A 23,538-nucleotide genomic window follows, 5' to 3' on the forward strand; every position below is an offset into this window, starting at 1 on the left:
TCCGGCCCCTCCCCGTCCCCCTCGCCACTCCAGCCGCGCGGCCAGGTCTTCTGCCTGGAACGCTTCTGCCACCTTCCCTAGCTGACACATCCCCCGCCTCAGCCTCCCACACCCAGGGCAATGGCCTTGTTCTGGGGCCCAGCGCCCAACCCAAGTCTCCAGTGAAATTCTTACCATGGCTGCGGCCACACGCCTGTCCCCCACCCCTCCAGCCTGTGAGTCCCCAGAGGGTTGGGGGAGTCTGCCTCCCCGTGTCCCCAGCTCCCACACAGAGCAGAGGGCCATCGGTGCGAGGGAGATGAGAGGGTGAATAAAGGACTGTGCCTCGCCCACGCCAGTGATGAGCCCCCAGGGTCTGCCGGCGCAGGGGCTGGCGACTTCCTCCCTGGGGTGGCCCTTTCCCAGGCCAGCTTCCCTGTCCTGAGTGCCAGCAGAGTGGCTGCCTTTTCCAGCCTCTGCTGAGGGCCAGGCACCGTGCTGCACGCCTCAAGGCATCATCTCTTTACATCTTTTCCCGAACCCTTTGAGGTAGATGTTGCCCCATTTTACATACGGGAAATCTGAGGCTCAGAGAAACTGTGCCCGGGTGCCTGTGACACCCAGCTAGGAGGGGCAGATGAGGAGTCAGGCCCAGGTCCGAAGGCCTCCGAGCCAGCTCTGGCCCCAACACCCCCAGCCTGCCCTCAGGCCTCAAAGTCTGGGCATCCAGTGATGCTTCTCGAGGGCAGGGCCTCCCTCTGAAAACCATCCCAAAGCCCCTCACCGGCATCACTTACGGGGAAACCCAGTGCACGGGCTCAGATGGAAAGGGATGGGCCCCCGAGCTCCCCTACCCCAGCTAACACACTCATGGGTGCAGCAGGAGGCCTTTCCTGCCCAGCGGGGTCCTGCCCCATCTACTGAGTCACCCCAGACCCGTGCTCAGGTGGTCTCTGGCCCACCTGTGCCTGTGCCTCTGCTTCCAGGCACCTCAGCAGAAGGCCGCACGCCTCTACACCGACACACACACACACGCATCAGTGAGGTGTACACACGTGGGCACACACGTACGAAGGTCAACGGGAAATCAGGAAGCAGCTCCCTGGCCCCAGGAGACGGGATCGCTCCCTGGCTTGGTCATATCTGCCTGGGCCTCTGGGGGGTCGTGTCCTTTAGCTATCTGCCTGTGGCCACCCCTCAGTGAAGGCCCCCAGAACAAAGGCGCTGGGTGTGGGGATCACGTTGGTAAAGATGCCCAAAGGTGAGATTGTGCCAGCCCGCCGTGGACCTTCTGTCTTGTCTGCCTGCTGCCCAGCTGAGCCCCAGCTGCCTTACTTGCTGTTGCTTAGCATTCTTGGGGCCTTAGGGTATCCAGAAGCCTCCAGAAGGCAGACCCAGGGCTGGTGGAAGATGGCCCCTCCTCTTCCCAGGGATGTCCTCCAGCTCACCAAGGGGTCAGAGCTGCCCCTCTGCCCCAATTCAGAATGGCCTTTGCTCCTGGTCCTTCCAGGTGGTCACAGCCTTCCAGGACCCAGGGCCTACCTAATTCCAACATGTCACTCCTCACTTAACTCAACAGGACCCAGAAGCTGGGAGGCCCAGGGCCCTGCCGCTCTGGGGCAGCTAGGGAGTGAGTGTCATCACTGTGGCGGAGTGGGCGCCCTACCAAGGGAGAAGGGGCCTCCCTCGGCAGCAGCCACCGGCCTGCAATCAGCTAGGTGCTACTACCCGAAAGGCAGCTCTTCACTTGGGACACTCTCGCTCTTCTGATGCCCGTCCCAGTTTGCGCCTGGCCCCGGAAGCTGCTGGGAACCCTGCAGTGGTAGAGCCAAGGGAAGTGGGTGTGGGAAAGAAGAACCCACCACCACCCCTACAGTCTCCGCCCAGCCCCCCCCCACCCCCCCACCCCCCCCAACCCCCGCCATGGCAGGAGACGCCTCAGGCAGCAGGCACAGGAAAATGCCTCAGGACCCACTTTGGCCATTCTCCTGCCTCCAGCCAGGCCTGCAGCTCACCCGGGAGGGTGTGTGAGGGAGGACCCACCACCCCTACAGTCTCCGCCCAGCCCCCCCCCACCCCCCCACCCCCCCAACCCCCGCCATGGCAGGAGCCGCCTCAGGCAGCAGGCACAGGAAAATGCCTCAGGACCCACTTTGGCCATTCTCCTGCCTCCAGCCAGGCCTGCAGCTCACCCGGGAGGGTGTGTGAGGGAGGACAGTGGCAGCAACACAGGCTCCACGTCCACCCCCAGGAGGAGGACATCCTCCCAGAAGAGCCCCAGCACTGGCTGAGCTGGTGTTCCCTCCCCTGGGGGCTTTCATGGCCAGTGCAGGTCTTCAAGGTCAAAGGCATCAGCCAGACTTCACTGCAAGCTTCTTCCCCAAACTCCGTCCTTCCTTTCCCCTCCCCCTCCCCCAGTAGACTCTCCTGACACATCCCTGCCAGTACCAGCTGTCAAGGAGCAGCGTGCCTGGAATTTTTCGGCCACCCCCCCCGTATGCTGCTTGGACTCTCCTGGGGGTCACTGGCAGCCCAGCCAGACACCAAGGAGCGCAGGTCCGGCCCAGGTGTTAAGTTCAATATCAGATGCACAGGTTGAAGGAGCTAAGAGCAAGGTGACCATCTCTTACAGACAAGTACACTGAGTCAGTGGCAGAGTCCAGGAATCTTTCCTCTTACTACCAAGTCCTTGGGTGGCAGGGCTCTTAGCTTCCCTTCCGCAGAGAGGAAAACACCCAGTCCCACGGCCACACGGCAATGAGCCGGACTGGGGCCCATCCTTCCAGCTCCTGCACGCTCCCTCTTTCTGGCCCCCTACTCTGATAGACTATTCAAGGCCACTCTAGAATCTCTGGAGTAAGGATGTTCCCGTCTTGATACCAAGGAAATCCTGCCTGCCTGTCTTTGCTTTCTCTGGCCAGTGGTGATGGGGCAGGAGAACCTGAGATAAGTCTCCACTCCTTGGACTGAGAGAGCAGCAACAGCAGAGCCAGGGGCCAGGTCATCGCCAGCACAGGGACAGGAGGGTCTTGACAAGCCTGCCTCAAGGCAGGCCTCCCCGCTCGGGCTCCCACTGGGGGTTAGAGCCGGCCTCCGTGGTGCTGATCTCCAAGACCGGGCAGCAGTAGGAGGCAAGCGGGGCCCAACGCTCCCTCTTGGTGGCTGGTTCAGGAGGGCAAGGGGAGGCCAAGTCCAGGGAAATCCACCCTCAGGGGCCGCTGGGGGCAAGACTCGCTCTCCCACCCATGTTAGGACCTGGGGGTGGGGGGAGGACTCTCAAGGGCCACTGGGGCACAACCCATGGTGGGAAGGGTGGTCCCACGACAAAAGCTTCGTCCCAGGATGGAGGGAAGGAGGGGGAGATGAGGCGGCCCTGGGTGGGGCTCCTGTGGGCAATTGAGCCCAAGGGCCCTGGGTGGTGTCCAGGCCTAAACACAGACCAGGTTTGTGAACTGGAAGGTGCTGCAAGAATGAGCTGGCCGGCAGCAGAGCCGCCCGAGGTGGGAGCTCAGGAAGCAGAATAGGGCGGTGAAGGGCGACGGTGAGCCAAGAGCACAAGAAAGCAGAGCCAGGAGGGGGAGGCGAGACCCACCAAGCAGAAGGCAGAGGAGACCTGAGTGACAGAAGCGTGGCTGAGTCCTGTGTCCAGTGGCATGGCGGTCCACCGTGGCCCCCTGGGAGACGCAGACCCACCCACACTCTGCTTGCTCTCCCGAGGGTGCCCAGGTGCACGGCTCCTCGTATACAACCCCCACCTCAAGAGTCTCGGCTCCTTTCGACGGAGAGGCTTAACAAATCCAGACCCATCTCAGCATGTCTGGGACCATGAGCCTGTTTAGTGTCCCCATGAAGAAGCAAACACCTGGTCTGAGGCGTGCTGGCTCTACTTCCACCTGCGGCCACAGGGGCTGCCCACCGTCAGCCAGTGGGGGGCAAGGTCCAAACCCTAGAGATGCAGAAGGGGCAGAGACCGGAGTTAGGCGGAACTGGGGGCCAGTCTGGACTCAGACACGGAGTTACCTTGAGACCTTGGACCAGACACTGAAGCTCTTCCCACCCAGGAATAACATCACCTCCCCCAAGGGCTGTGTCAAGGCCAGTGCCCTGCACACACAGCCACCAGAGGGGCAGGCCCTCTTTAGCCACTAGGGGGCAAAACGCTGCCCCCGCCTGGGGATGTGTCAGCCCCCAGAGAAGCTAAGGTCCGTGGCCAATGGGACCAGAGACCAGTCATCGCTCACAAGCCTGGGGCCTGTTTGCTGTCTCCTTCCCCAGCCTGCCGGGACACGGGGGTGAGACAAAGACAAGCTGCCCCAAGGTGCCCAAAGTCATGCTCAGCCCAAAACTTTGGGGGCTACTTACCAGCTCTCGTGGGCTCCAATCTGCACCCAGACCCCAGCCCAGAGCTCGGACCAATGTCCCAACAGCACCCAACCCGAACAAACTGCACAGGACCGTTGGATTTGGAAAGTTTTTGTTTTCTTTTCCCACACATTTCCGGGGTTGGGGTGTTTTCCAAGACTCAGACACATTTGTTAACAAAGAGAGAGAAAAAAAAAAAAAAACTGGGGGAGCAGGGAGCCTGTGGGCAGAGAAGTGACCCCAGCAGTATGCGGGTAATGCCTGGCTCCCTCTCTTCCCTGCTGCCCGCGCCCAGTGGGTGCCACAGGCTGCTGCTCGCGATATCTAGATTAATTGTCTTCAATATATATCTGCATTTGCCTTTCCCCTCCCGCCCGCCCCCCACCCTGCTCCTCCAGCAGCTTCCCCATCAATGCACGTCGCCCGGCGGCACACAACAGAACAGGTCTTCCCAGGCCCGAGCCCCTTCCCTGGGCGGAACCAGGCAGGCGCCTCCTCCTGGTGGGCGGAGCGATGGCTCTCGGGGCCATCCCGGCCCCGCCCCCAGCTGGGACGCTCCGCCCACCCTCCCGCCCTTCTCCCACCGACTCTGGAAACCCAAAGGGAGGAAAGGAAGGGGGAAACCAGACACACACAAAAAGGAGAAGTGGGGAAGGAGGGTGGGGACAGAGAGACACAGCAAGCCTGGGGTGGGGACTGGAGGGCTTGGGAAGAGAAGGAAGGCAGGGGGAACAGAGGGAGGAGGAAGAAAAATGGAGGAAAGTGAACAGGACGAGTAGTTGACACTGTACAAAACCCCCAGTCTTCCTTCCCTCCCAACCCCACCAAAATAAAACTACCCCCCTTAAAAAAATAAATCAACCCAGGGCTGTGAGCACGTGCCCTGCCCGATGGGCGCAGAGCTGAGAGGGACAGACAGCCCCAGGACGCACGATGACTCCGCGCCGGACGGACGGCAGGAGGAAGGGGACGAGCACGGGGTTTTCCTTTTTTTTTTTCTTTTCATTTTTTTTGCGTTTCCTCTTCGTGAGAGAAGTCTGAGGCAGCCAGGGAGTGGGTCCCCAGGGCCCCGGCAGGGAGCGGGCCGCACCCTCCTCTCGGGCCCTCCCGGGAGGGGCAGCTGGCAGTGGGGCGCGGTGCCGGGGGCTCAGACGTAATACTCCCTGTCTTTGTTCTTCTTGGCCTTGCTGGGCGTCTTGGGGGCAGCCGGGGCCTTCTCTTTCACCACCGCCCCGTTGCTCTGGGCCGAGTTACCGATGTAGTTCCGGCTCTGGTCCACCTGGTAGGAGCCCTCGTCGCGGTTGCGGTACTTGTACATGGCATAGAGGAGGATGAGGATGCAGAGCGCCGCGGCCGCCACGATGCCCACCACCATGCCCGTGGTGCTGCTGGACTCCCGGATCACCTCCACTGCGCCCGGCGGGCCCCGCTCCCCAGGCCCCGTGGGGTTGGCTGTGGGCAGATGGGGGAAGCCGGGGGCGGAGGTCACGCCGGGGCGCAGGGGAGGGGGCCTCCGCGGCTCGAAGGACGTGGGGGCCCCGGGCCCCAGGGGTGGGTTCTCCAGCAGGGGCTGCAGCGGGTCTCGGTGGTTCATTTTGCCCGCTGGCAGGTTGGGGGCCGGGGCGGAGGGCGCGAGCAGCACCCCAGGGGCGCCCGTGGCCCCATCTGTCCTGAGGTTGGGCCGGGGAGCGGGTTTGCGGGGGGAGAGGAGGGTGGTGCGGTCCGTGACCAGGGGAAAGGTGGTGTAAAAGTCCTCGTCGTCCGTGGGGGGGAGGCTGGAGTCAAAGACCTCCCCGGAGGCAAAGCCCGAGGCCTCGATAGGCTCCTCGCAGTCGCTGTCGTCCTGCTCGGCCTGACATGGGCCCCCGGCGGGCGGGCGGCGGGCCGCGGGCGGGGGCAGGGTGTCTTGGGTGGCACCCACGCCCGTGAGGAAGGGGTAGAATGTGGGGGGTGGGGGCACGAAGGGGGATCGGGTGGCCACGGGAGGGGGGTCTAAGGAGTCCTCCGTGATAATGGGCAATATTAACTCTCCTCCTAGAACAAGAGAGAGAAGAGAAAAGACAGGGCGTCAGCGAGGGCCGGGGTGCAGGCGGCCGGCACAGAGAGAGAAACAACAGCCTCACACACCCAAATCGGTTCCAATTGGCTTTGGCGGAGACTAGATCGGGCTGGGCCCGCCCGCCAGCCGGCTGGAGCACCGCGCTTTAAGCTTTAAGCGGGCAGCGGCTCGGATGCCCTGGGCACCCCACGCACGGGCTCTGTGGCTCTCTGGGTTTTGGTCTTTTGTTTGTCTTAAGAAACCAAAAGGAAAAGAAAGGAAAGGAAATAGAAAAGAAATGGAAAAAATAAAAAATAGAACTCTACTGGTTTAAGGCTTTAAAAACAGATACAAGAGCAGCATTTAAACAAACCTAACAACAATATCTTTTAGGGTTTTTTCTGGGTTTTTCTCTTTTTTTGCTTTTTTTTTTTTTTTCTTTTGTTTTTAAAAAAGAAGATAGCATACCACGGAATTCAGGCAACTTACATCAACAAATAGGCCGTGTGATTTTAGCATGAAGAAAAAAATTACAAACAGAGCTGTGTAAGCGGGTTCTCCCGGAAAAAAATAAGAAAAAAACAACTTTTCCGTACAACGTTTCCTTTCTATCTGTTTGGTATCTCCCTCCCTCACTCTTCTCTCCCTGAACAACTTGCTTCCTCCAGAATACTCTCTCTCCTCCCTCACTCGTGCCCTCTCCCCCTCATTAAACACAAAGCTGAAATCTGCACAGTGAAGGCTGGCATTGAGGAACTGTTACCACCACTTGGTGTCAGCGTGTGGGGGAGGGAGGGAGCAGTGGGAAGGAAGGCTTGGGGAGGAGGCATGTGACAGGCAGCTGTGTAGGAACTGCCTCATGGGTGAGAGGACCTGGGAGGGGACGATCATGCGAAGGGGCTTTGAAGGCTAACTGCAGGTTGGTCACGGGGAGAGAACTGAAGGTGGGAGGTGACGAGGTCCATGAGGAAGAGCCGGAAGGGACACACAGGCACATTGGAGGAGGGTCCTGTCCTATAGGACTTTGGGAGTGGTGGTGAGAAGCCATGTTGCGGTAAGGAGGTGAGGAGGGACAGGGAGTGAGTCGGGGAGTTGGGCAGGGACTCATGATTCTTGAGCTAACCCTAAATCCCAAACTTTCTCTTTCTTCACCCTCCACCTCTGACCCCCACTGACTTCCCCCCTCCCCCTCCCCAGAACCCCCATGGGCCACCAGGACCTGGCCAGGGCTTGACGGCCTCTGGCCCTCTTATTATTGTTAAAACAATAATAAAACAACGGAAAGAAGAAGAAAGCAAAAAAAGAAAAGAAAATACATACACAGCCATCTGGGAAGGATGCACTTGCTAATATAGGGCCCAGGAGAACTACTGGGGAGGGCCTTTGGGGTGGGGGTGTAGGTCTCCTCACTCCCTAGGTCGGATAACTGGGGTCCCCTGGGCCAAAACTGCAATTCCCATCAGCCCCAGAGGGTGAGAATTACAACTCCCATTAGTCCTTACAGGGGTGTGGACCACAATTCTCATCAGCCCCTGGGTCAACAACTACAACTCCCATCAGCCCCCTGGGCCCCCTCTCAAACAAAAGCACTGCAACCCACTGGTCTGGGGTAGAAGAAAGCTGCGGCCCTGGGTCTAGGTGGCTGGTGGAAGGGCTCCCTCCTCTTGGAGGGGCAGCTCTGGGCCTGGTAGGGGCTGTAGGTTTCCTCTCTAGCTCTCCCTCCAGCACAGCTCAAGCCCCGCCCCCATCTGAGTGCAGCTCCCTAGTCTCTCTGCAGGGTTTGATCCTCAGAGATCCCACCACAAGCCTCCCACCCGCTCCATGGGAGGCTTCTCAGGGCTTCACTGACAGACCCCTCTGCCCCAGTGCATCCAGGCCAGCCATGTGCCACCACCACCATACCTTGGCACCTGTTCTCCTCCTCCCCCCCACCCAAAGCGCTCTGGTCTCCGCCCTGCTGTCCAAACACCTCTGCTGATCCTTCAGATCACGAGCTCCAGCAGTTTGGCAGAGCTGTCCTTGGCCACACTAGCCAGCTCAGCCAAGATCTTGCAATTGAACTCACAGCCTTGCCGAGCTCCTCAGAGTGTTCTCCCCACCAGGCTCCAACCTCCCCCTGGACAGGGGCTCACCTGCACCCCGGATTGTGAAGCCTCGGGGCACCTGGGCTTCCACCGGCTCAGCCACACTGGAAAACTGAGCCAAGAGCAGAGAAGCATGTTTTGTGGGGCTGGAACTGTCCAACCCTGGCTTTTTATGGAGAAGGATGCTGAGGCCTGGGGCGGGCAGGACTGTCAGGCTACATGAATGAATAGACTATCCAGTCCCTTCTGTGGCTCTCAGAGGCCAGGCGAGGGCCAAGTCTCACAAGGAGCCCCGGAAGGCCTGACTCATCCTCCCCACGCCTGCAGGAATCTGCTAGGCTGCTTGACTCTTGGCTTGGATTTTAATGTGGGAGGCCAAGACCTGTTCTGTCATTAATTCCTGCGTGACTGTGGGCAAGTTTCTTTCATTTTCTGGGTCTCAATTTCCTCATCTATAAAATTAGGGTATTGGGCTCCAGGCCCAGGGTGAGGCCAAGGCCTGGATCCCAGCTTATGGATGAACATAGTTTGTCCTCCCATCCGCACTGAACCCTAGACTCACCAAGGATGGCCCAGCAACCTGGCCCCTGGGTAAGTGGCAAACTCAGCTGTTGGGTCTCAGGAGGAGGCTGGTAGCCCTTCGAGTGGTAGCGTCTGGGCCCAACCATGACAAGGTTCCCTCCCCTGTGTGGACCGTGAACACATCTGGGGTCCTCACTGCTGGCCCACACCACCTGCCCCCTTCCTGACCTTTGCCTTCTGTTCAGAACACCTTTCCCCTGCTGATATCTCATTCGTTCTTTGAATCCAACCAAATACCTCCTCTTGCAGGCAGACCTCCAGAGGCTCCTCCCTGCCTTGGGTGCCTCTGACACCCTGTCCCTATTCTGTCCTGGAGGCACAGGTTTGGACTCACTGCCAGGAAGGCCCTTGCTGGGGACACATCATGGCCCAGAGGGGCTGATCAGGCCAATCAGGGCGCAGACCTTGGCTTTCTATCCTTTTGCTCACCTCCCCAGTAGATGAGGGTGTACGGGGGCTTCAGGCCTTGGACCACAGACAAATCCTGCTCGGCCTGAGCCCTCCCCTGCCCGCGTCACCGACAACCATTTGCCCCAACTCACTGGTTCCTTAGGTCCTTGGGACACACAGGCTCCCAGGGTCCCCCTGTGCAGCCTCCTGCTTCCCCCAACCCTGCCTCCAGAGCCCTCCCAGGCCTGGTCATATTGACTTCTTGGCCCTGCCCTTCAACCCCAGCCAATTCCTGGTCTCCATCTCTGGGTCTCGGTCCTGTCCCTGCGTCCCCAGCTCCTTTGGGGACTTTCCCTGGCCCGAGGCTTTGACAGCATCTCCTGAGGGTGCCCTGCCCTCACTCACATCCCCCCACACTGCCACAACTGCCCCTTGGTGTCCCCTTCTCCAGGCCCTGAACATCAGCCTCCACCTCCCACGCCACTTCCTCCCTGGGCCCTACACCCCTCACCACAAGATGACACACTACCGAGACCGCACGCTGCCTTCCTTCCCCAACTCTCACTCAAGCCGGCCTGGGCTCTGTGGCAGTGAAGTCACACACAAAGTAGGGTACCGGATTTTCCTGGGGTCATGCAGGAAGGGTCAGGCAAGCTTGTGCCAATGAGGAATTAGTGGGGCCTGGAGGAGGGGAGGAACCCTCAGAGACTTCTCACTGCAGAAGTCCAACTGGGGGCTCCCCAGGCCGGTCCTCCCGCTGGGCTTTTGGGGGTGCGGACTCATGAAGACTCATGGTGCCTGGGACCCTGGGTCCAGCTCTATGCCAAGGGTGCACATTGGGATGGGGTGCCCCTGGGGGGTCTGATAAGGACCCTAGACAGCCTCCCTCCCCTCCCCCACTTCAGGCAACTGCAGCATTTGGGAAATATTCACAGGAGCACTTATCATAGACCCCACCCACCCTCTGCTCCTAAATTGAAATTCAGTGCATGTCAGTTCCACTTACTAAAAGGAATTCCATTCTGGCCAAGGAGACCACAAGCCATTCCCGAGCACCCTCCTCCCCCAGCTCCCCTGCCTCTGGGGGCTGCTGGACAAGCAAGCTGGGCCCTTTCTGCCTTTAGGGCAAAGAAGGCCCTTGACTGAAAATCTACCCAAGAACCCCATTCCCACCCAAGCAAGATGTGCCCACCCCCAAAGAAGCATCTAGAACTGAGGCTGAGGGTCAGAGACTAAGCAATCAGCTGCGTGAGGCCTCATCCGCCAACGCTGGGTGCCCTGCCCAGGCTGTGACGGCAAGAAGGCCACTAGTCCACAGGGCATTTCGTGTGGCTTAGAAACACGGCAGACCCTCAGTGTGGCCACAGCCCTACAGGTGTACGATTTGGCAAACTATCTCTGGAAACAGGCATTCTGTTCTCCTGGTGGACACAGCCCCGCTCCAGGGCGCAGGACACACAGCTTGGCAAGCAGAGCACTGGCTAGATTTCAGCCCTTACTCACCTGTTCCAGCAGAGAACAATCTGTGCAACTGTGCGCAGTGGCCTGAAGGCTACCGCCCCTCCCCGCCCGGAAACCCACACACAGCAAGGGCAAACGCCAAGGTGGAGCGCCTACTGTGTGCACACACGTGCACCCACCCCTCTGAGGGTCTGTTTCTGCGCACCTGGGCATGTGTCTCTAAGCGTGTGTGTGTGTGTGTGTGTGTGTGTGTGTGTGGTGTGTGCGCGCACCCGCGCGCACGAACCTCAATGGATCCAAGCAAGTGAGCATGCGTGTCAGCGAGTCTTAGCGGACGTGGCTGCATGTGAGTGAGCCTGTGCTCTGTACGTGGTTTGTGTGTGGTCCGCCTGCCTCTAAGCCTGGGTCTGAGCTCGTGTGTGCATGTGAATGCATGAATGTGTCGCTGAGAACATGTGAGCGTGACACCATGGGTCTGAACACACGCGTTTGTGCCTCTGTGACCACCTCTTTCCCTCGGGCAGTGAGACTACATTTCCCAGCATCCCTTGCAATTAGGTGTGGCCACAGGAGTGAGCAGTGGGCAGTGCCAGTACCGGCCCATAAAAGCTCCAGTGCCCGATCCTCCACACTCCTTCTCCTCCTTCCAGTGACCTTGCAAACCACATGTTGAAATGGAGGAGCCACAGATGGGAGGACTCTGGATTCCCCAAGCACTCCTTGGGGCAGAGCCACCTGCTGGTCAGGAGCACCCAGGTGGGGCTTCACCTGAGTCAGAAACTTCCCTTGAAGGACCCACTGAGATTCGGGGGAGGTTATCTGTTACAGAAACACATGTTACCTTAACTAATACAGACACAGCCAGAAGTGGGTGTCACATTAACAGAAACCTGTGGCCCTCAGGTAACAATTCAAGGAAATGGATTTGGAGGCTGGAAATACGCAGAACCACGTAATGCAGCGGCGGGACACCTGGCACCAACCATTGCTTGGGACAGGCCACGTGCTTACTGAGGCTGAGGCACTAAGGGAAGGTGCCAGGGAAGTCTGGACGACAATGCCGGCTCTTACGTTCTGTGTTTGGTAACGTATTACAAGAAAGAAACAACGTTAGACAAGAATTGGTGCGTTTGCAACAGAGATGAAGGGACCAGAGAGAGCCCAGAAATGCGGGGCCGGCAAGTGTCAGAAGAACAACTGCCCCCAAACCCCAAATCTTAAGAGAGAAGACTGGAAACGGCTTTCAGGGATAGTGGCCCGGTGACACTTCCACCTGAAAAACGGGGCTCAGCCTTGCCTCAAGGATCACACTAAGGGCGTGGCTCCCCACCTATTGTTTCAAACGCCCTCAAGATAGTCACCGCTAAATTAAGAGATAGGGCAGAGAAACAAGGAAATAAACAGGCTTGAGAATTATGTCTAGGAGAGAACTCTGAGTGTCGTTCCGTTGACTGCTTGAGCCTTAAAACAACCTCTGGGTCTTAAAACAACCTTTGGGCCCCCAAATATGCCTGAGCAGGAAGAGGGCCGTCAAGGCTGTGAGACCGCCAAGGAGGTCATTTTCCCAACACCCACCCAGAGATGGCCATGGAGGATAAGGACTGGGAAGGATCTGCCAGAGGGCAGCACCAGGGCCCCAGACAAAGGAGAGGGGAGTTTCTCCCAGACAGCAGAGGTGGGGTTTCAGGGAGAAACTTCCCCACTACTGAGGGCACAGCCTCAAGCTGCCTGCTGGCTGGATCTTCCCAACACTAGGAACTACAAGCTGCTGTGCACCCTCCATCCTTCCCTTTGGAAGCAGGGTTTTATGGTGGTGGTTTTCTCTGGCCCATCATGGTATTCTGGCTGTGTGTTGGGCTGTATGGGCAGTGAGATCAATTATCCTTTTAGTTCATGGGTATCCAGACCACATATGGGTACCCAGGAGCCAAGTCTGGACGCAATGGAGTGGGTCCATCTCCCAGACACCCTCACCTCTGAGATGACTATCCTAACCGGGTAGGGCTTTGGGTGTCTCCCCTGGGGAGGAGTGGGTGTGTTCTGTCGGTGGTGGGAACAGTGGACTGGATCGTTGGTGACCCAAAGCCCAGACTGTGGCAAATAAATGGCTAGCTGGTCACCAAATCTGTTTTTGCTTCCTCCTGGACTGCCTGGAAGCTAGGTCGTGCCACATGACCGAGCTCTGGAGAACAGAATCAGTAGGGCCCATGCACACCTCTTCCTCCCAGGCCTGGCCCATAAACCCTCCCCTTCATGCCCCTCCCTGCTTATCCCCTTCCACCACAACTCGGGAAGTCACGGTGAAGATGGTGCTGCTTCAAGGTGGAGACAGACCAGCCCTGAATCAGCGCTCTGAAAAGAGCTGCTCACGTAAGTATCCATCGACAGGTGAATGGATAAAGAAGATGTGGCACATATATACAATGGAACATTACTCAGCCATAAAAAGAAATGAAATTGAGTTATTTGTAGTGAGGTGGATGGACCTAGAGTCTGTCATACAGAGTGAAGTAAGTCAGAAAGAGAAAAACAAATACCGTATGCTAACACATATATACGGAATCTAAAAAAAAAAGACAAAAAAGGTCCTGAAGAACCTAGAGGCAGGACAGGAATAAAGACGTAGACATAGAGAATGGGCTTGAGGACATGGGGAGGGGGAAGGGTAAGCGGGAGGGTGGGAGGGAGACACAAGAGGGAGGGGATATGGGGATATATGTATACGTATAGCTGACTCACTTTGTTAAACAGCAGCAACTAACACACAATTGTAAAGCAATTATACTCCAATAAAGATGTTAAAAAAAAAAAGAGCTGCTCACCCATCAGGAACAGTGTTTATAACTTTACGTGAAGGAGAAGTCAATGTCTATGTGTTTAACCACGGGTGTTGAGAGTTTCTCTGTTACAACTAGTGTTACCTTAAGACACGTTGGGATCTGAACATGTTTGTGCCTCTGTGATTCTGAGCTGGATGTGTGGGTCTGAGCAAATGTGTCTGTGCGTGTGGAATTAAGCATGTGTACGCCTCTGAGGGCCCTGTGTATGTGTGCACGGGGGCGACGCCTCGGTAGGGATGTGCACATGTGGGCTGAGTGCATGAGGCTGCTTCTCTGGGTCTGAGCACACGTGGGCTTATATGAAGCCGAGTACACGTGTATGTGTGGGTCCTTGTGGGTCTGTGTGCTCACCTGGTGAACACAGAAGCATGCATTTTACTGTGTCTGAACATGTGTGATTGGCCTGAGGGGCCACGGATATGTGGGTGTCCTTCTATGTGGAGCTGCATGTGTACCTCTAAGCATATGAGTAAGTACACCAGCAGCTGTGAGCACCCGTGTCAGCGTTGGCCTGACTGTGTGTGTGTGTGTGTGTGTGTGTGTTCACGTGTGTGTACACCCCCGTGGGACTGAATACGAGTATGCATGCCTCGAGGGTCTGAGCACGTGTGTGTGTGTGGCTGAGCATAAGGCGTGCACATCAGAGTGGGCCTCACTATGGGGAGCGGCATGTGTCCTCCTATGAGTATTTGTAAGAGCACCAGCGGCTGTGAGCACCCGTGTCAGCGTTGGCCTGACTGTGTGTGTGTGTGTGTGTGTTCACGTGTGTGTACACCCCCGTGGGACTGAATACGAGTATGCATGCCTCGAGGGTCTGAGCACGTGTGTGTGTGTGGCTGAGCATAAGGCGTGCACATCAGAGTGGGCCTCAGAAGGTCTGAGCTGAGGGGGGGCCCCCGAGAGTCTGCTTTCCTGGGGCGGTGGGGCAGGGGCGCAGGTCTGTGATTCTGAAGAAATGTGTGCGTGTGCGTGGACCCCTGGGGCTGGGCACGCACAGCCTGCCTGAGGACGCGCACACGTGCGCCCTCATGGCCCTCAGCATGAGCACACACGTCGGTACACGAGGATATGCCTTTGAGGATGTGTGTGTCTTAGAGTACGTGAACAGATGTGCAGGCGACTGTAGGTCTGAGCCCAAGTGTATGCGTGGGTGGTGCCGTGACACTCATGCTCCTCTGTGAGCCTGGGCGCAGACGGGTACATCCCTGAATTCACACGCCCACGTGCGCACGTGGGTGCCTGCATCTCAGAAGGTCTGCGCGTGTTGTATACGTGCCTGCTCTGAACGCGCACACACGCACCTGTGATTCTGAAACACCTGTGAGCGTCTGTAAGTCTGAGCTCACGTGGAGGATTCTGTGGCCTGAGCTCATGTGTGAGCATGTGTGTGATGCAAGTGGATTTGTACACGTGTGTGTACCTCTGTGAGCTGAGTGTGGATGTGGAACTCTGAGAGTCTGAGGATTCGTATATGCCTGGGCCTTGAGGGTCTGAGCACATAGGTGTACGTGTCTCGTGAGTGTGTGAAATACGCAAGTGCTTCTGAGCACGTGCATGTGACTCTGAACGTCTGCTACTCCTCGATAGATGTGCGCATGTGCGCTTCAGTGGGTCTGTGTGTGCACGGATGTGCAGCTCCGAGCACATGCAACTGCCTTGGTGGGTTGAAGACACGCTGCGTATGCACCCTTGTGCAGCTGAGCTCGTGTGTAAGTGTCTAAACAGGCAGGCACCTGTGAGTCCACATCTAGGTGTGAAGCCCTAAGCCCACACATGCAGGACCGTAGCTCTGAGCACACGTGTGTACCTCTGTGAAAATGTGCACACGTGTATGGGTTTGTCTGTGTTCATCGGACTTCTGGGGCTCGAATACATGCGTGTCTTTTTAGATCCAAGCACCTGGTGCCTCTTTTGCTCTAGGCACAGATGGTGTGTGCCCTTTAGGTCTGAACATATGAGTACCTGTGGATGTGCGTGAGCTTGCTGGTAGGTCCATAAATGTTTGTGCCTGGATGTGGGCGTGCCTCTGGTCAGACATGAGTGTGCATGTAGCTGGGTCCCTCTGTGGGTCCGAGTCTGTGTGTGCACTCCCTGTGTGCCTCAAGGGGAGTAATTCCTACAGGGGCCAGGCCCATAACACAAGGTGTGGGACAGGCTGGCCAAGGCAGTGAGGGGCATTGGGTCACACTGTCTACTATGCAGGGCAGGTCCCCATAAAGGCACCCCCATTCGAAAGAAGTTAAACACCGCGTCCATCAACACAATGCTCTTGGCTGGGCTGCCAACCTCAGGTAAAATAACTGTTAGATGATGGCCTCTCCAGGCTGGGGAGGCTGGGACCTGGGGTCTGTGGAGGGGTCCAAGCCAAGGGAAGGTGTGAAACGTTTCAGGGATGACCCGAGGCTTCACACCTGGACCCAGGAAGGAAGATCTGGCAGGTGAGAGGGGTGCAAAGAGCCTGGGGTCAGCCCCTGGGTACCTGCTGTCTCCAGCCAGGCTGCCTCCACCTCTGACACTGACCTTGGAGCCCAAGGAGTCCTGGTCGCCTGCTAGAGAAAAAGCCTCCCTGCACTGGGGGCACAAGAGGGCTCTGGCCTGAGTCCCCTCCCTCTCCAGGTGGGGTGTATCACAGTCTAAATCAGCCTGAGGGACACTGGAGTCATCTTGGTCGTTGTCTGGCTCCCATCAGGATAAAAATCCAATTTAAGCATTTCAGGGCAGTATGAGTGTGGAGGTGCAAACACACGCGATGCACATCTGCGGGGAAGCCTGTGGGTTGCGTTGGTTTTCTCTGGGGGCTCAAGCGTGCACTCTGCCCTCCCTCCCTCTTATTTTTAAAGCTGGGTGCTGGGCTGGCCCGCCAGCCTCTCCCCATCCCCCAGCTTCCATTCTTCCTCCACCCTCCTTGTCCCCTCACATACTTGGCCCTTTGATGCGGGGAGGGCAGCTGACCCGCCCACTTCAGCTCCTCCTCACTCCCTGGTCCCAACACAGCCTAAAAGAGCTCGGCCCACCTGTGCACGCGCTCAGCATCACACCCAGGCCCCTGACAAGATCCTGGGCTGGCGCTGGGAGGCCAGAATTTTGCTGGACAGGATGTGGCCTTGGGGTAGCCCAGCGTGCACCTCCCGTCGCTGCATCATGGCCACCTGCAGGGTCCAGGGAGAGCAGAGGCTCCTCCTGTCACCTGGCAGTTCCCACCCCCGAGCGTGCAAACATGTGCGGCGGGGCCAAGCCGGGCCCTTTTCTCGTGACCGCACGGCCTTTTGTCCCCAGAGTCCCGTCCCGGGGCTCTCAAGGGACCGTTTGTCACAGGCACTCCCCGCAGGCCTGGGCTTGAGGTACTGTGTCCACCTATAGGAAAGCCCCACCAGTGACTAGGTAGCGGGAAAAGCAGGGTGCAAGGAGAGTGCTGTGTCGAAGCTGCCAGATTCCCAGAGCCTCCCAAAGCAACGGTGGGGTGTGAGGGTGCATCCCTGAGCCGAGATCGCCCAGTGAGACGGAGGGGAGAGCCCCCAGCAGAGGAGCCTCCCCACAGTGGAGGGTGTCTGTCCAGAAAGCACTGGTCCTTGGCTGTGGCTGAGGAGGCCTTTCCAGCCCAGCAGCCAGAGGCTCCCCCAAGGACCTCAGGGCCCAGGACTGCCAGAATAACCCCCTCAGCTCTGGCCTACTGGGAGGACACGGAGCAGTCAGGCTTCAGCCTCTGGGCCTGGCGGCCTGTGCCCCAGAAACCTCTCTGCCCTTGGTCTCTGCAACCTGAGCCTCTGCTCCAAGGCTCCAGGGTCTCCTGGCTGTACTCACACTCCTTCCTTGGTTGCAGCCCACCCTCACCCTCAGCCCCAGAGTGTCTCTTCTGGGGCTGGCAGACCCCCTAGGCTCATGCCCAGGCCAGATTCACAGGATATGCCCAGGTCACACTGCCCACCTCAGCTGACCCCATCACCCCCCACCCCGACCCTGTGGGCACCTGCCCCAACCTCCAGCCTTCCAGTACCAACAGCCCAGGTGCCACACGCTGCAAAGTAACGGAGAGAAGTCTCTGGAAACCCAAGCAAGGGATGAGGCTCCCAGGGGCTCATCCAGGACACCACCAAGTCCACGCGCTCCCACTGGGAAATCTGGCCACATCCAGGCTCCCTCCATTCCCGCTGCCAGCCTCAAGCACCAGGACCTCAGCTCCTCGGGCCCTCTGTCCCCTCAGCTCCTCCCAGCCACCGCCCACCTGTTCAGAGGCACCCCCTGTGCCGTTCCACACCCCACACTTCTGAGTCGGCACCCAAGGCCCACCCCTGCCTTGCCAATCTGGTCTCTCTCTCTCTGGGGCTGCACCCTTCTCGCCAGCTGGAAGCATCAAGCAGAGCCCTGGAATGCCTCCCCCAGTAAGCCTTCCCTCCCAGCTCTGCTCTCCTCTTATAGCAGCTCCCCAGCTAGAAATCTGGACCAGACCCCAGGCCCAATCTCCCCGGGGGAACTCATGTCTGGCTGGGGCACCTCCTACCCAGCACGCTGCCCGACACTGTGTAGTAACTGCCCCAGCTTGGCCTGGCAGCCCCGGCAGTGTCTGGCCACCTCCCTGACTCTGGGAATGAGGAGGGTTCAGGAGCCAGCAGAGACCTCCTCTTCTAGCGACCAAAAGAACACCAGGCCTCGGGGACTGATGGGAGTTGTAGTTCTGGACCCAGAAGTCGATGGGAATTGTAGTTCCTAGGCCTGTGTTCCCCATCCCCATCCCCCACCCACCCCACCCCCGACACACACACCATAAGGACTCATGGGAGCTGCAGTTACTCATCTTTCTAGGGAAAAGTCTCCCTCTTTCCCTCCCGGCATCCCTTGGCCCTCAACCCCAGGACCCCAAGCTAAGGACCTCACTATCTCTGAGGGGCACCAAAACGCCAGAAACTCCCTCGCCAGGTGGCGTTTGCGGGACCTGGGGCAATGGTAGGAGGGGAAAGGAAGCTATCAGGGCAAGTGAAGGCCTGGCAGCAGGCCCCTCGGGCTTGGGCCAGGTGGCAGGGACAGTCGCCCCCCTCCCATCAGTGTTGCAGCGGGCCCGGGGCAGGGGAGGGGGGAAAGGCACTCACCGGTACTGGGCTCACACTCCTCCAGGTCCTCGTCATCGCTCGGACACTCGGCCGAGGCCACCAGGAGGTCATCTGTGTTCTTGGGGGCGAGAGGAGGGTGGGGGGAAAGAAGAGGGTTCCAGGGTGGGTCAGCAGGCCCCGCAGCCACCTCTTGAGGCACAGGGGATGAGCCCTGGGCTGAGACACACACCCTGGTCCACACTCCAGCTCTCTTCATCGCTTGCTGGGTGACCATGGGCCTCCACCTCCCTTGTGCAAAGGTAGACTGAACAACGCCTGCCCTGCAGCGGTTCCCTCGCTCCTGGGGATCAATGAAACAGCACATGTTGTGCCTTTTATTTCTGGGAAGCCTGGGAGACTGGACCCCAGAACTGGGACTGCGGGACCAGAGCGAGGGGGCCCGAGGCAGCAGGGAGGTGAAGCACAGGGGCCTCTGGAGGCCAGCACAGGCAGACACGGAGCAGGACCTGGGGGGTTTCTTGGCTCCAGCCTCACCACCCTACCACCTTCATCTCTCTCCCAACCCCCTTCCTGGAGCCTGGAAACCGGGCTGCATACAATAATTAGGGCTGTGGTTGCCATGACAACAGGAGCCGACTTTGTCAGCATTTTCTCTCCTCCTGCTTGCAAAGAAAGAGAATCCCCAAGACGAGTGAGTGTTAAGGGGTGGGGGGGATTCTCAGGGGTGCTAGGGAAGAGACTCAAGGAGGGAAACCCAGAATCCAAGCAGGAAGGGACGCTGAGAGACTTCAGGTGCAGGGAGAGGGCCAGGCTGAAGGCCAAGGATGGGAGGAGTCTGGGGTGGGCAGGGAGGGAAACGGTCACATCTTGCTTCTTCCCCACCCCCTGAGCTTCGGACACTGCAGCCCTCACCCAAGGGCAAGGTGGGACCTGGGAGACTAATTCTCCTTCTGCGTCTCCGCCCCTCGGCGCCAGCCTCCCCTGTGCAGGCTCCACCAGCACGGCTATGACCCCTAGAACCCCACCCTTCTCTTCTACCTGGAGGGTCTGCCCATCACCTCACACTGAGACTGGACGGCCCTTCTTGCCATGCCCAGTGCCCAACCTCGGCTAGAGCCAGGCCTTTCTCCCAGGGCTCCCCACTCCCTAGGGCAAGGCCTGGCATTCAAGTCCCCTCGATTTTCTTGGCATTGAAGGCAGAACGGAAGGGGGTTCAGGCTTGACTCTCTTGCCTGGACAAGGCTGTCAGCCAGACCCAGGCCCCTGCATCACTGACTGGCAGGTATGAGGGGACTGGAGCTCAGAGAACCCAGCCCTCATTTACAGAGGCTGAAGGCAGGCTGGCGGTGGAGGTAGGACATGTCCCCATGGCTGACCCAGCCCCTCCCTCACCCTGGGAGGACAGAGGTCCCTCCAGGCCCAGAGGCCCACAGCCATGTGTGATGGGGGACAGAGCAGCTTGAGCACAGGGAGCAGGGTGACTGAGCAAAGGTCCAATGTGCCAGGTGTGAGCCCTTCCCCGCTGGCAGCCACAACTAGAAAACTCAGCTGCACCCCAGGGCTGCCTTGGTAAGTCACATATTCTCAATCGGCTTTGGCCACCAGAAAAGCCAGGCCTGTCCTTCCCCAGTGGAGCCTCATTCTCAGGTACAGCCCCCTCCGGTGCTCCCCTGGGTGCAAGAGAAGATAAATTCAAACCTGACACAGGGAGAGCACCTGAGCAGGTGGCGCAGGCAGTGGGGAGGGAGGGTAAAGCACCAGGGGACTGTCTGTACCGGCCCCGGCTCTGAGCCACAGGCATGGAGGACACTGAGGCCTGCTACACGGTGGCGTCTACTCAAGGTCACACGGAGAGGACTTGTGAAGGCAGCGGGCTGGCAGTCCCACTGCAAGGACACCAGCCATCAGAGAGAGGCTGCTTCTGCTTCCATCAGCCTCCGGAGACGGGCTGCCATCATCGGGTGAGCCAGTAGCCCCTCCAGTGCTGTCGTCTCTGTGCCCTGAGCAGAGCGATGCCATCCTGGCTCCCTCCGTCTCTCCCTCGATGCCCAGAGAACACTGGGCGTGGCCTTCATTATGGGGCAGGCAGAGGGGGTCATTCCACCCCTCACCCCCAGCCCGGACTTCCTCTCTCATAAGTGGGGTGGTCTTCCCTGGTCTAGCTGGGGTACCAAACTCCCCCTCAACTCTGGGAGTGGTGCCCCCAGAAATAGTGGTCACCTCCACATCTACAACATCCCTGGTCATCTGGGTGACAACCGCTTTGAGAAAGGAGACCTTGGGGACTTCCCTAGTGGTGCAGTGGTTAAGACTCCGTGCTCCCAATGCAGGGGGCCCGGGTTCGATCCCCGGTCAGGAAACTAGATCCCACACGCATGCCGCAACTAAGAGTTTGCATGCCACAACTAAGGAGCTGGCGAGCCACAACTAAGGAGCCCGCCTGCCACAACTAAGACCTGGCACAACCAAATAAATAAATAAATAAATAAATAAATATATATATATATATATATATATTTTTTTTTTTTTTTTTTTTTTAAAGAAAGAAAGGAGACCTTGCCAGCCCCACCTAAACCATAGTCCCCTCAGACCCTTCCTGAGCGCCACAGTTGCTATGCAGACACCAGCCCTATTCCCCACCTGGAGTCCCGTCCCTCAGGCACCGGCGGAGGGGCCCTCACCTGGGTGGTGCTGTCCCTCAGCGTGGGGGAGCGGCCCCGGCGCGTGGTGGTGGTGGCCATGGTGGTGGTGGTCTCCATGATGGTGGTAGCCATGTCGGCCAGCAGGGTGGTGGCCGTGGTCTCCGCGCTGAGCAGCACGGACGGCCCCTCCCCCACCAGGCGCAGGTGACCCTCGGTCCGCACGTTGGGGTCGCTCTCGGCGGCCAGCGCCAGCACCTTGAGCCCATTGTAGTAGAGGCCGGACACCTGGCCCTGGAAAGGGCGGCCCTGATCCCGGCCCCCAATCTTGATGGCAGCCTGGCTGTTGAAGATGGTCAGCTGGCGGCCTGGCGGGGAGGGGAAGGGGCAGGAGCGACAGACAGAGGGAGGACAGGCAGTGGTGGGGGAGACCGGAAAGGGATACGGAGAGTGGAGCGAGATCCAAGGGAGGGAAGGAGGGGTGGAGGTGAAACCAGCAAGTGGGGGTGGGGTGGGGAGGGAGAAAGGAGGAAGGGCAGACACCAAAGGGAAAGTCCTTGTCAGCCGCTAGCCCAGCCCAGCCAGGTAGGGACCCTGGACAGGAAGGGCCCCAGGGCACACCTGGGCTGGGAAAGGGCGCCCAGCTCCCCACTCTCCCCACCATGCTCATGCCTCTGGCCTTCCCATCCCCCCTCCTCTCCTGCTCCAGGGGCATCGCACCCCTTCTTTCCCTTCCCTCAATTTGAGCCCCCATCTTCCCTCTCTGCTTCCCCAAACTTCCCACACCCAGTGTCCAGCCCCAAGCCACAGAACCCCCGGAAGCAGCAGGTAGAGGAGACAAAAAGGCAGAGACACAGCAGCAACTGCCAGGCCACATGGTCAGGGCACGTCAGGGCAGGGACGGAGATGAGACCGAGGGGTGGGCAGTGCATGGGAGGAGGGCCAGCGTGAGTGAGGCTGGGGGCAGCCGCGCGGACCTCACTCCACCCTCCCAGCCACCACCAGGCCCTCTGACCTCTGGCCAGGCCCCCCTCTCTCCTCCTCCCCTCCAAGGCCCAGCCACTGCCTGGGGATCAGGCCCTGGAGAGCAGAGACCTTCCTTCCCCGCCAGGATGTGCAAGCACAGAGATGGAAAATGTTAAAGGGACCTTGCTTCGCTCGCTGACAGCCAAAAAACCCACTCCAGCTCCAACCTCGCTCTTTACTTAGCAGTTACACCTCAGAATTCCCACCTGGGTGGGGTTTGGCTGTTCTGTTTGGTTTTAATGGATCTGGGGGTCAGTTTAACCCTCTGAGTTTGTTGCTTTGGTTTGGTTTTTAGAAAAGATATTTATTGTGTTTAAGTTTAGATTTAACTTTGGTTTTGATGTTGCTTATTTTGCGGGGGAGAGGGTCAGAGGAACTACTAAGTTGCCCCCTGCTCCCGTGGACCTTCAGCTGCTGGTGCTGGGGGGGTTTAAGACCTGGCTTAGCCCTTGTTAGCCTCTGGTTAGTGCTTCGTTAAAGATCTGGTTTAGAGTTACGTGCCTGTAAGCCCTGCCCCCGAAACCAGGGCTGAGGACAGTCCAACTTGTGAAACCCACACCCTCGTTGGCAACACGGGTTCCCTGGGACACCCAGGCCTCTGGGCCACCCAACCATCTGTCTGGCCTCTGGCCAATGAGCAGCCAGGGGTGTGTCTGCTCGGCCCCTCTGCTCAACCTCTGGACCTCCTCCAGCTCTCCCTCGCCCAGCACCTCCCTCAGGCCTGGAGCAGGGTCACCATCTTACGGATCGGGGAGCCGGAGCCCACAGAAGCTGAGAACTAGTGAGTGGCGGCTGGACACCAGACCCAGAGAGGCCCTTGAGGAGCACTGTGTCCAGAGTTTATTCCCGCATATGAGAATTATGAGAAAAACGAAGGGGAGAAGGTTCACAGTGGTCAAATGAGTTTGGAAAACAAACATTTCACAATTACACAAGAGGTTTCTCTCTCACAGGACCTCTCAGAGCCTTTATTAAAATCCATGTCCAGGGGCTTCCCTGGTGGCCGCTGAGCCTGCGCGTCCGGAGCCTGTGCTCCGCAACGGGAGAGGCCACAACGAGAGGCCTGCGTACGGGGGGGGCGGGGGGGGGCGG

The 23,538-nt window shown here is 58.7% G+C and overlaps 1 protein-coding gene across 14 annotated transcripts in view; it reads right to left on the reverse strand.

Annotated features, from left to right (window-relative positions):
* Nucleotides 1-4,435: 4,435 nt before the first annotated feature.
* Nucleotides 4,436-23,538, reverse strand: part of NRXN2 (neurexin 2) — a 102,310-nt gene continuing 83,207 nt past the window's right edge. For 7 of the 14 annotated variants that reach the window (XM_055091516.1, XM_024133243.2, XM_055091517.1 and 4 more), the window contains 3 exons: nt 21,463-21,788; nt 18,821-18,899; nt 5,324-5,793 (listed from right to left, as the gene is read on the reverse strand). In XM_055091516.1, the coding sequence (XP_054947491.1) occupies nt 5,489-5,793; nt 18,821-18,899; nt 21,463-21,788 (710 nt within the window). In that variant the 3' untranslated portion in view covers nt 5,324-5,488. Of the gene's footprint in view, nt 6,376-9,188; nt 9,198-10,051; nt 10,061-18,820; nt 18,900-21,462; nt 21,789-23,538 lie in introns of all 14 variants that reach the window. The other 7 variants (XM_024133241.2, XM_024133245.2, XM_055091518.1 and 4 more) reach the window with 4 other exon arrangements.

This window comes from Physeter macrocephalus, chromosome 16 (genome assembly GCF_002837175.3).
Source record: "Physeter macrocephalus isolate SW-GA chromosome 16, ASM283717v5, whole genome shotgun sequence".
Classification (NCBI taxonomy): Eukaryota; Metazoa; Chordata; class Mammalia; order Artiodactyla; family Physeteridae; genus Physeter; species Physeter macrocephalus.